Genomic DNA, 12,500 nt, shown 5'->3' with positions numbered 1-12,500 from the left:
AACAGCATCTCAGAAGAGTCTCAGGAATCTTAAGACTCCTGATTTCTTTTCTGGCTATAAAACTCCAGTAGCTGCACTTTGAACCCCCTGAACTGCAGACATATTGATCCGTTATTAATCTTAAATAAAAATAGGAATTATTATCTATCTGCTCCTCCAGCAAATGCATTCTATAATTAGCTAAAATGCTAATTTGGACAGGTTTTATAGAACGTTGGCTTCCAACGAAAGAAAAACTAGCATATACACTCTATTGACAAAAGTATTGGGACACCTGCTCATTCATCGTTTAAACTCGTCATCGAGGCGGTCACAAGGTTATGGAAACGTCGTCTCAGAAGAGTCTCTTTCTTAAGACAGTTTTGTAAATCCGGCCCCAGCTGTTTAACTCTGAGAGGGTTCATACGTCCAGGCGCTGTTCATAAACACTACAGTCCTGCAGAAGACACTCCGCCAGTCATATCTCTCTCTCTCTCTATCTCCGTCTCCTCCCCCATCTATGCCACTCGTGCCAGTGTCTGTAAGCATATGTTTATGTAAGTGTGTGTGTGTGTGTGTGTGTGTGTGCGCACTCTCATGTAAATGTTGTAAATCCCCCTGCAGAGCTGTGTGTATAATAGCAGTTTAAGGGTAATCTGGCCTCTCCACTAGTCTCACTCACTGCAGCTTAATCCGACCTTGCACGCCCGGAGTGGTGTGATAGGGGACTAATGCGAACACCCTGGGGGTGAAATTAAAAAGGCTGGGGGAGAAAAGGAGGGGGGGGGGGAGGGGGATCATATCCCCTAATAATCAGGGATTAACCCCTGCCTGGTTGCCCTGGTGACCTTTGATTGACAGGGGTGTTGTAGGGATCTATGAAGAGGGACAATGAATGTAGAATGGGGGGCTTCGGGAGGGGAAGGGTTGAAAGGGAGTGTGTGTGTGTGTGTGTGTGTGTGTGTGTGTGTGTGTGTGTGTGTGTGTGTGTGTGAGAGTGTATTGAATGTGATGAAGAACAGATGGGGAGAATCTTAAAGAGAGCTTAAACTCTTTGTTGTCTGATATGGTGTGTGTGTGTGTGTGTGTGTGTGTGTGTGTGAGAGAGAGAGAAAGAGAGAGAGAGAGAAAAGGGTGTAGTATTCATCCTGTAACAAAACTCTAATTTTTTTATTTGAGCTATAAAACAATTAAACTGCAGACATATTGATTCATTATTAATATTTAATAAAATTATTAATAATAATATGTATGTATTATCTACCATAAATCATCTCCAGCTCTCTGCTCTGCCCACAAATACATTTTTAAATAGCTGCTAATGCTAATTTGGACAGGTTTTACAGAACGTCGGCATTCAACTAAAGAGAAACTAGCACATACACTCTATGGACAAAAGTATTGGGACACCTGCTCATTCCTTGTTTGCTCTGAAATCAAGGGTATTAAAAAGCGCTGATGCTGCTTTTGTTGGAGTGACTGTCTCTACTGTCCAGGGAGGAATATTTTCTACTAGATTTTGGAGAAGCATTGCTGTGAGGATTTGATTGCATTCAGGTCAGGATGTTGGACGGATGATCACCAACCCGACTCATCCCAAAAGTACTGGATGGAGCTCTGCCATCCATCATCCCAGAGAACACAGTTAGTCTTCCACTGCTGCACAGCTTTTCAGTGCTGGGGGGCTTTATTATACCCCTCTACTAGCCCACGCCTGGCATTATTAGGCAGCATGGTGCCAGTAGCCTCATGTTTATATATCTGCTCTAGAGAGTCCTATTCTATTGGCAGTACTTCTTCTCTACAGGGACTAGACAAGCTGTGTATGTGTGTGTGTGCATTTGCACGTCTGTGTCAGCAATGGGTGCAACTTAAAGTAGCTGAATGCGTTTGTTAGAAGGGGTGTCCACAAACATTTGGACATGCAGTGTATAAGTGGATCGCGAGGTGAGGTTTGGCTAAGCTTGTTGGGCTTTTACAGCCGCAGGCAGCAGCAGTTCCTCCGTCATGTTCGTTGGTTGTTGGCCCCGCCCTCTTTTTCCTATTGGTTCACGAGTTCGAGGGGTTAAATGAACGGATTCCTTTTTTGTGTTGCCAAGTTTTTCATTCACGTTAACCGTCCTCACATTCGCCACCGCCAGAACTACGTCAACTATTATTATTTATTTTTCATTTTTTTTTAAATTAATAAATATAATTTTCTGGCTCCCAGCCAACCTTGGTTGGGGACCTTCAGAACTGCTTGGGTTATAAATAGGGATACGTGATGATGATGATGATGATGATGCTACGTTGGAATCGGACGTTATTGATCAGTATCCAGGAGACGTTTAGGTTTGACTGATCTGATGAAGCTGATACTTGATTGATGTATTTATTGATCCCCAGAAGATCAAAGTAGAGTTCAGGTGTGACTTCTGCACTAAAATATCTGCATCTTACTCCTTCTGCTGCACTGAGAACTCCACAGGATTCAGTCCCAGAGTCCATTCAGGCCCAGTTTCAGCATTTCATCAGATATCAGCTGAGGCCTACAGCTCCCATCTCGATGCCTCCTGAGTGTTTCAGCTGGGAGACGGAGGAAGTGGTGAAGTGGTGTGTTATTAAACATGAAGGAATCTGGTTAAATGGAGTAGGTTAGATGTTCTTCCCTTCAGAACGATGTTTAGTTGTGGGTCTGAGCTGCTAGCACATACACTCCATGGACAAAAGTATTGGGACACCTGTTCATTCCTTGATTGCTCTGAAATCAAGGGTATTAAATAGAGCTGATCGAGTAACTGTTGGAGTAACTGTGTCTCCACTGTCCAGAGAAGAAGACTGTCTGCTAGATTTTGGAGAAGCATTGCGGTGAGGATTTGATTGCATTCATACACTACTTTTAGGATGCACTAAAATATCTGCATCTTACTCCTTCTGCTGCATTGAGAACTCCACAGGATTCAGTCCCAGGGTTGATTCAGGCCCGGTTTCAGCATTTTAGGTATCAGCTGAGGCCTACAGCTCCCATCTCGATGCCTCCTGCGTGTTTCAGCTGGGAGACGGAGGAAGTGGTGAAGTGGGGTGTTATTAAACATGAAGGAATCTGGTTAAATGGAGTAGGTTGGATGTAGGTCTGATCCATAGTAGGTAGACAATCGCAATCGCAAAACACACACCCTCTCTCTCTCTCTTTCTCTTAAAATAAACTGAGTTGCATAACACAGGTTTTGGGAATCTAATATTTGATTATTTTATTTTTTGAAGTATTTTTTCCATGCTGTTTTGGGCAGTCATGCAGATGCGGTATGTATTAATGTATGTAGTGTATTTTTGGAAGCGGTTGTAATCTGTGGTGATGGCTATGGTGTCTATTGTTAATATTTCCTGCAGAATGGCACTGTTATTTTGGGCAAATGACTTATTATGATGACTCATTATTAAAAACACAGAAGTCAGCGGCCTGTGGTCTGTGTTTGGGACAAGGCCGCCGAACCGGTTTCTGAGTTTCTCTCTTCCCACGGTGCGAGTTTAAGGGCATGTCAGAAGATGTAGATGCAGAAGACCGAAATTGACCTTTTGACCTTATCAATTACGCATCATTTTAAAAATCCCACCATGACATTTTATTACCAAACACAGCAATCGGCCATAACATTAAAACCATCCGCCTAATACTGTGGAGATTCCCCTTGTGCTGCCAGAACAAGCTCTGACCCATCGAGTCATGGGCTCCAGACCTGTGGTATCTGAAGATCCTTGAAGCTCTTCAAGTGGTGAGGTGGGGCCTCCGTGAGCCTTGGGTGCCCATGACCCTGTCCCTGGTTCCAATGCTGGTTCACCGGTTGTCCTTCTGTGGAGGACTTTTGGTAGGTATTGACCACTGCATACTGGGAAGACCCCCCACACACGACCTGCCTGATTGTTTTGGAGATGTTCTGACCCAGAACGTCTGTCTAGAACGTCACGCTTCTTGGCCCAGATTCTTATGCAACGTCCAACGCAACGTCCAACACATCACCTTCAAGAACCGACTAGCCATCAATGGAATTCACTTCACCTGGTTTTAATGTTATGGCTGATGGCGTGTCTTTCTTGGTGGCTTTTCTGCTTCGGCGTTGAAACATTCAAAAGGCCGCCGCCCACCGCTACGTAACAGAGGGGAAATGCATTACTATTACATCATCAGGCCCAACAGGAGTTACGGACGGCAGAACTGGATTTACAGCCTCTAGGGGGCGTGCTGGCCGGGTTTGGAACAGCTAGAGGCAGGCTTTTGTTGGGGAAAGGGCTTATTATTATTTGGAGCTTAGTCTTGCTTTAAAGACTTCCTAAACCTAAGAGATAAAGAAAAGGTCGTGAGATTAATGACGAGCCTTTTATGACGTCATACACGCAGACGGAACCTTATCAGTGGCGCTCGGTTCTGTCTCTGGTGCTCACGACCTATAAAGGAGGGGGAGAGGCGCGCGCGCGCGGGCTCAGGCTCAGGCTCGTGCTCACTCGGGTGGGCGTGGCCACGGCGCTGAGTTTCCTGCCGGAGTGAGCACGTGCTTCCGTGTGTTGTGGCTGGTCCTCCGGAGCTGCGTTTTTTTTTTATTTTTTTTTGCACCGAGTGGCCCCTTTAAACCGCCCCCACACACCGACGCCCCCTAGCACAGAGACGCACGGTGCCCCGGACTGCTCTCGCGCGCCTGTCTTCAAGGAGTTCTTCGGGGGGATCGAGCTTTGATCTGAGCGGCGCCGCGTGTGTGTGTGTGTGAAGGCTTGGAAGAGCGCGCGTGACATGACGCTGGAGGCGATCCGGTACCGGACCGGGTCTCTGCAGATCCTCAACCAGCTGCTGCTGCCGCACGAGACCGTGTACGAGGAGATCCGCTCGGTGCAGGACGGGTATGAGGCCATCAAGAGCATGAAGGTAAGCTGGGGGGGGGGACCGCCCCGACCGCCCCGACCACCCCGACCACCCAGCTCAGCGCGAGGCCTCGATTCGGCAGCAGCGCGAGAGCAGATGTTTCTTTGTGTTAAAGCTGGAGAGAGACGGTGCACGGGGGTCGCGCTCGCTTTTGTTCGTGCCGTGTGTGTGTGTGTGTGTGTGTGTGTGAGAGAGATTTGCATAGCTGGCCTTACTGCTGCTAAAGCTACGTCTGACCACAGAACGTCTGGACCACGAGAGCGCGCGCCTACTATTTTATCTCCCCTCCGTTTAAAGATGAAACACGATGGCGGGATTAAAGCGCTCATATCCTGCGTTCATTCATCCTGCATTTAGATTCTTACTGAAGCAGGACAGTCTTCCAGCCTCTCTGTCTCCTAGGATACATCGCTGTCTACAGATTTCAGTATCTACATTAACCGATATCCAGAACTTCAGTATCTACGTTAACCGATATCCAGAACTTTGGTATCTACGCTGATCGATATCCAGAACTTCAGTATCTACGCTGACCAATATCCAGAACTTCGGTATCTACACTGATCGATATCCAGAACTTCAGTATCTACGCTGATCGATATCCAGAACTTCGGTATCTACGCTGATCGATATCCAGAACTTCGTTATCTACGCTGATCAATATCCAGAACTTCGTTATCTACGTAGACAGATATCCAGAACTTCGGTATCTACGTAGACAGATATCCAGAACTTCGGTATCTGAGTAGACCTATATTCAGAACTTCGCTATCTATGCTGACCAATATTCAGAACTAAGGTATCTACGCTGACCTACATTCAGAACTTCGGTATCTACATAGACAGATATCCAGAACTTCGGTATCTGCATAGACAGATATTCAGAACTTTGCTATCTACGCTGGCCGATGTTCAGAACTTCGGTATCTTTACTGGCCGATTTTCAGAACTTCGTTTTTCTGAATTAACTGCACACTTTGATTAGTTTGAGTGTCATAGGCTGCTTATGTGAGGAGCTTTAATTACAAACAGTGCAGTAGTATAGGCTGATATTCAAGATCTCGGTATTGACCGATACTTCCTGACATTCATGATGTCAGCATCAGTATTGGCCGATACTTAAGATTTTGATCTTGGTCTCGGCTGCTGGCCAAGAGTTTATCAGCAGCATCTGATACACAAAGGATGGTATAGCCTTGGGACAGTATTTAAGATTTCGGTATGTGTCGTCTTAAATGTCGGCCGACGCAGATTCGTACGTCTTGAACGGACGTTTTGATACCTGTATCGGCCGATACGTCAAATTTCAGTGTCTAGATTTCCTGATCTTTATGAAGTCAGTATCTGTCCTGGCTGATACTTACGTTTTTTTATTGGTATCGTCTGATGCTCAAGAGTTCGTTATTGGCACTGGCCCAGACATCAGTATCCACGTCGACCAAAATGTGAGATATGACTGAAACTCAAGATCGGTCAATACTGTTGGTATCGGTTGGTGCAGAAGTCCAACACTGGGCATTAACTACATCTTTGTTCAACAACATGTCATATCTGGCTGAATTGATCGCTGAATTGATCGCTGAATTGATCGCTGAATTGATCGCTGAATTGATCGCTGAAGGCACAGTGAGTTTCAGGTCGCTGTTTCGTCAGTCTTTTGATATTGATTTGGGGGATTTTACCTCCTACACCTAAACTCCGTTTGTTGTTTGGACGAGGAGCAGACTCCCCCATTTCCTCCCTAACGTAACGCTGCGCTGTTCGCCGTCGTTGCCGGGCCCTCAGTCCTGGTTCAGTCTTTCCGCTTGCTGCTGGTGCACGTTGCACGCCGTTACAGCAAACCTGCTCCATGCATTATTGATGCAGCAGCGCCCTCCTTCCTTCCCTCCACCCCTACCCACCACCCCCACCCCTGTTGGAGTTCATCTCTGCTCTCTCTCTCCCTCACTCGCTCGTTCACTCGGTAAGGCCTTTTTTTTTTAACCCCTGCTGTACGCTGGAGATGAATGGACATGATAATGACCTTCACTGGATACACGGATGTCGTAATTGCATATTACAGACTTGATGTCATGGTGGGGGGCTTTCACGTCTGCCTCGTTTGGTCCGGACCTTCAGATTTTTCATTACCAACCAGACTAGGTGGTCTCGGCTCTGGGTTTTTTTTTTTGTTGTTGTTGTTTTTGGATGGTTCAGACTTTCAGGCCAGTTACAGAAAGTTGAGACCAGTTGAGGCAGTCTATCGTCACCCATTAAACAATAGAAGAAGGAAAGGAAGCAGAAGGGAAATATAACCGAGCAGTGGGAGAACGGTGGGGGGGGGGGGGGGGCAGAGGGCGGGGGGGGGTGTCACTCCTGGAGAATTGAAACTCTAAGCAGAAGTAGATGCTGGTAGTAATGTGGTAATATCAGCATCACAGATATGAAACCACTTACGTTGTTTCAACTTCCGTCATTTTTGACCTTGACAGCATTTTTGTTAATAAAAAATTGATAAAAGCAAAATATTTTTTTTTTTAAATCAATTTATTAAAAAATTTAAAAAAAAAACAGTAAAAGCGAAATCAGTCTCGATGTACCGATGTTTCGGTATCTGTATTTACCAATACTTTTAATTCCTTTTTAAATTTCATCTGTACTGCCTGATATTCATGATGTCCATATCTGTATTGTACTCAAAATCTATGATCTCGTTAGCAGCCAATCCTCAAGATTTCAGTATTGGCCCAAGATTTCAAAAGATAAAGATGGATTGTTTAAAAAATATGTTCAAATATAGAGATCAATGGATAAAATCATCAAAAGCATGTTGTTAAATTATATATTATATATATATATATATATATACTTCTAAACATTATATAGGACATTCGTCCTGTTATATATTAATTACAGGACGAAAGGTACCTGTAGTTCCAGTGTACTCCCTTCTACAAACCAGTCAGTGTGGAGTGTAGGGAGATGCAGCGCACACAGATGATGATGATGATGATGATGATGATGGGACTTGCTCTGAAGGTGCGAAAGCGCCCGTAATGATGATAAACCTTTCTCAGAACCTGTACTCCCAGCAGTGATGTCATAATGACATCACAGCCTTCACTCGCACCAAAGCATTCAGCGTTCCCTGCAGTGAACCAGGGTAACCATTCTCTTGAAAGATGATGTCATAGCACTTTATGAATTAAAATGATGTCACAACGGTGGAGGACTTTCCAAGGGCATGATGTCATAATGGATCATGCATTATGCAAATGTGAAGCAATGGAGATCCCTCAGAGCTTTCTAGGCCCAAAGCTTCCTGGGAAAAATGGATAATGCCCTCATTCCACTGTATTTGTAATGGTGCGTGGTATGTATGTATGTGATATAATGTAAAAAGGTACACCATACATCCAAAAGTTTGTGGACACCCTTTCTTATGAATTGCTGACACAGATGTGCAAATGAAGTACTGCCAATAGAATAGGACTTCATATACAACATGACCGTATTGGCAATAAGCTACCTAATGACAGGCATGGGCTAGAGGGGTGTAAAGCCCCCCCTAGCATTGAGCTGTGGAGCAGTGGAGGAACTGTGTTCTCTGGAATGATGGTGCACCAGGCAATGTTTTTGGGACTAATTGTATGGCTAAATCCATCAGATCCTCACAACAGTGCTCCAGTATCTAGTAGAAAGTCTTTCATGGACTTAGCAGAAGAAACAATGAATGAGTGGGTGTCCCAATACTTTTGTCTGTATTGTGTACCTATTATGTAAGTATTACTGAAGTAAACAGCATTTGTGCTGGAGCTGTAAGTAGGTGATCAAGATTATCAAGCGTCCTGGAAAGCACACAGTGTTACAAACCAGCTGGAAGTACATATTCACACCATTTATTTATTTGGGTCATAAGAGGTTACTATTGTTATATATCTCAGCAGTGAACGTGTCTACCTGTAATTAACTTTATATAACATTATTATAAACCCAAAGAAACAAAGTCAGTAGTCAGTGAGAGTGTCTACCTGTAATTAACTCTATATAACATTAAAATAAACCCAAATAAACATAAAGTCAGTGGTCAGTGAGAGTGTCTACCTGTAATTAACTCTATATAACATTAGAATAAACCCTAATAAACAAAGTCAGTGGTCAGTGAGAGTGTCTACCTGTAATTAACTCTATATAACATTAGAATAAACCCTAATAAACAAAGTCAGTGGTCAGTGAGAGTGTCTACCTGTAATTAACTCTATATAACATTAGAATAAACCCAAATAAACATAAAGTCAGTGGTCAGTGAGAGTGTCTACCTGTAATTAACTCTATATAACATTAGAATAAACCCAAATAAACAAAGTCAGTGGTCAGTGAGAGTGTCTACCTGTAATTAACTCTATATAACATTAGAATAAACCCTAATAAACAAAGTCAGTGGTCAGTGAGAGTGTCTACCTGTAATTAACTCTATATAACATTAGAATAAACCCAAATAAACATAAAGTCAGTGGTCAGTGGGTGTCTACCTGTAATTAACTCTATATAACATTAGAATAAACCCAAATAAACAAAGTCAGTGGTCAGTGAGAGTGTCTACCTGTAATTAACTCTATATAACATTAGAATAAACCCAAATAAACAAAGTCAGTGGTCAATGAGAGTGTCTACCTGTAATTAACTCTATATAACATTAAAATAAACCCAAATAAACATAAATCCAATGGTCAGTGAGAGTGTCTACCTGTAATTAACTCTATATAACATTAAAATAAACCCAAATAAACATAAATCCAATGGTCAGTGAGAGTGTCTACCTGTAATTAACTCTATATGACATTATTATAAACCCAAAAAAACATAACGTCAGTGGTCAGTGAGAGTGTCTACCTGTAATTAACTCTATATAACATTAAAATAAACCCAAATAAACATAAAGTCAGTGGTCAGTGAGAGTGTCTACCTGTAATTAACTCTATATAACATTAGAATAAACCCTAATAAACAAAGTCAGTGGTCAGTGAGAGTGTCTACCTGTAATTAACTCTATATAACATTAGAATAAACCCTAATAAACAAAGTCAGTGGTCAGTGAGAGTGTCTACCTGTAATTAACTCTATATAACATTAGAATAAACCCTAATAAACAAAGTCAGTGGTCAGTGAGAGTGTCTACCTGTAATTAACTCTATATAACATTAGAATAAACCCAAATAAACATAAAGTCAGTGGTCAGTGAGAGTGTCTACCTGTAATTAACTCTATATAACATTAGAATAAACCCAAATAAACAAAGTCAGTGGTCAGTGAGAGTGTCTACCTGTAATTAACTCTATATAACATTAGAATAAACCCTAATAAACAAAGTCAGTGGTCAGTGAGAGTGTCTACCTGTAATTAACTCTATATAACATTAGAATAAACCCAAATAAACATAAAGTCAGTGGTCAGTGGGTGTCTACCTGTAATTAACTCTATATAACATTAGAATAAACCCAAATAAACAAAGTCAGTGGTCAGTGAGAGTGTCTACCTGTAATTAACTCTATATAACATTAGAATAAACCCAAATAAACAAAGTCAGTGGTCAATGAGAGTGTCTACCTGTAATTAACTCTATATAACATTAAAATAAACCCAAATAAACATAAATCCAATGGTCAGTGAGAGTGTCTACCTGTAATTAACTCTATATAACATTAAAATAAACCCAAATAAACATAAATCCAATGGTCAGTGAGAGTGTCTACCTGTAATTAACTCTATATGACATTATTATAAACCCAAAAAAACATAACGTCAGTGGTCAGTGAGAGTGTCTACCTGTAATTAACTCTATATAACATTAAAATAAACCCAAATAAACATAAAGTCAGTGGTCAGTGAGAGTGTCTACCTGTAATTAACTCTATATAACATTAAAATAAACCCAAATAAACATAAAGTCAGTGGTCAGTGAGAGTGTCTACCTGTAATTAACTCTATATAACATTAGAATAAACCCAAATAAACAAAGTCAGTGGTCAGTGAGAGTGTCTACCTGTAATTAACTCTATATAACATTAGAATAAACCCAAATAAACAAAGTCAGTGGTCAGTGAGAGTGTCTACCTGTAATTAACTCTATATAACATTAGAATAAACCCAAATAAACATAGTCAGTGGTCAGTGAGAGTGTCTACCTGTAATTAACTCTATATAACATTAAAATAAACCCAAATAAACATAAAGTCAGTGGTCAGTGAGAGTGACTACCTGTAATTAACTTTATATAACATTATTATAAACCCAAAGAAACAAAGTCAGTAGTCAGTGAGAGTGTCTACCTGTAATTAACTCTATATAACATTATTATAAACCCAAATAAACATAAAGTCGGTGGTCAGTGAGAGTGACTACCTGTAATCAACTCTATATAACATTAGAATAAACCCAAATAAACATAAAGTCGGTGGTCAGTGAGAGTGTCTACCTGTAATTAACTCTATATAACATTAGAATAAACCCAAATAAACATAGTCAGCGGTCAGTGAGATTGTCTACCTGTAATTAACTCTATATAACATTATTATAAACCCAAATAAACATAACGTCAGTGGTCAGTGAGATTGTCTACCTGTAATTAACTCTATATAACGTTAGAATTGTCTGATGTTTGGCCCCATCAGGTTCGAGGCGCTCCCGCCATTGCCATCGTGGGCTGCCTGAGCCTGGCCGTGGAGCTGCGGGCGGGCGCCGGGGGTGAAGACCCTGTGGCTTTTATCAGGGAGTCTCTGTGTCACCTGACCTCAGCGCGACCCACTGCTGTCAACATGGGCCGAGCCGCACGCGAGCTGATGGAGTTCACCGAGAACGAGAGCATGGAGAAAAGTGGAGACCAGCTCAGAGAAAGGTAGGGGGTGGATAGAGTAGTCGATCGCTCGCTCTTCTGTAGCTGGCTGCAGATTCTCCACAAGGGGGCACTGTTTGTGGACAACCAGCTTGTGGTGACTGTCTGTGTCCTTGTTTTTTGTTATGTACAGGACTGTGCAAAAGTTTTAGTCCTCTGTAAGAATCCGAGTGTAAAGCTGCTGATCTGGTCAGTAAGTGTTTATCTGCTCAGCAGAATAAACACTAATACTGGTGGAGGTTCTCCATCACTGTGTTCATCATTAGAACATCTCCAAAGTTCTCCTCTCTCATGGAGTCTAGTATTATTTAGAGTTCTCCTCAGATCAACACCTGGTTTGGTGGTAAATCAGGGCTTAATGATGGTAAATCAGGTGAGCTGCTGCTGCTGCTGATGCTGATGGAGTTGAACACATCCTCACGCTGTGCTGGCTGGACTGGGGGGCGTCCAGGAGAACCCTGGAGGAACCGAGCTCTGTTCTTCAGACTAGCTCACCGACAAGATCTCACTACTTTCTTCCTTCAGAATGAGAAGCTCTTGCTTCTCCTTTCTACTGGATTTATGTTCTGATCAGATCTGGAGCTTCTACTAGCCTGTTACTAACATGCCTCCCTGTGTCTTGGCTCCGCCCCTTTTCAGTGTGATCAGCTTGATCGAGGAGATGCTGGAGCGGGACGTGAATGACAACAAGAAGATCGGTAACTACGGCGCCCAGCACATCCTGTCAGGCGTGCCCAGAGACTCGGTCACTATCCT

General features: G+C 42.5%; 2 protein-coding genes across 2 annotated transcripts in view; both read left to right on the top strand.

Annotated features, from left to right (window-relative positions):
* The window catches only part of cc2d1a (coiled-coil and C2 domain containing 1A), a 29,764-nt gene extending 26,348 nt beyond the window's left edge, over positions 1–3,416 (top strand). Inside the window, exon 29 of the mRNA XM_072656822.1 lies at positions 1–3,416. This exon is cut by the window's left edge and continues 1,685 nt beyond it. The gene's annotated coding sequence lies outside the window, so the exon portion shown is untranslated.
* A 1,050-nt stretch (positions 3,417–4,466) lies between these two features.
* mri1 (methylthioribose-1-phosphate isomerase 1) overlaps positions 4,467–12,500 on the top strand; it is a 17,694-nt gene continuing 9,660 nt past the window's right edge. The window contains exons 1-3 of the mRNA XM_072657328.1: positions 4,467–4,876; positions 11,524–11,747; positions 12,384–12,500. The exon at positions 12,384–12,500 is cut by the window's right edge and continues 53 nt beyond it. Of these exons, the coding sequence (XP_072513429.1) occupies positions 4,745–4,876; positions 11,524–11,747; positions 12,384–12,500 (473 nt within the window). The 5' untranslated portion in view covers positions 4,467–4,744. The remainder of the gene's footprint in view (positions 4,877–11,523; positions 11,748–12,383) is intronic.

This window comes from Salminus brasiliensis, chromosome 15 (assembly GCF_030463535.1).
Source record: "Salminus brasiliensis chromosome 15, fSalBra1.hap2, whole genome shotgun sequence".
NCBI lineage: Eukaryota > Metazoa > Chordata > Actinopteri > Characiformes > Bryconidae > Salminus > Salminus brasiliensis.
Note: the sequence above shows the minus strand (reverse complement) of the source record. Positions and strands in the feature narration are given on the sequence as shown.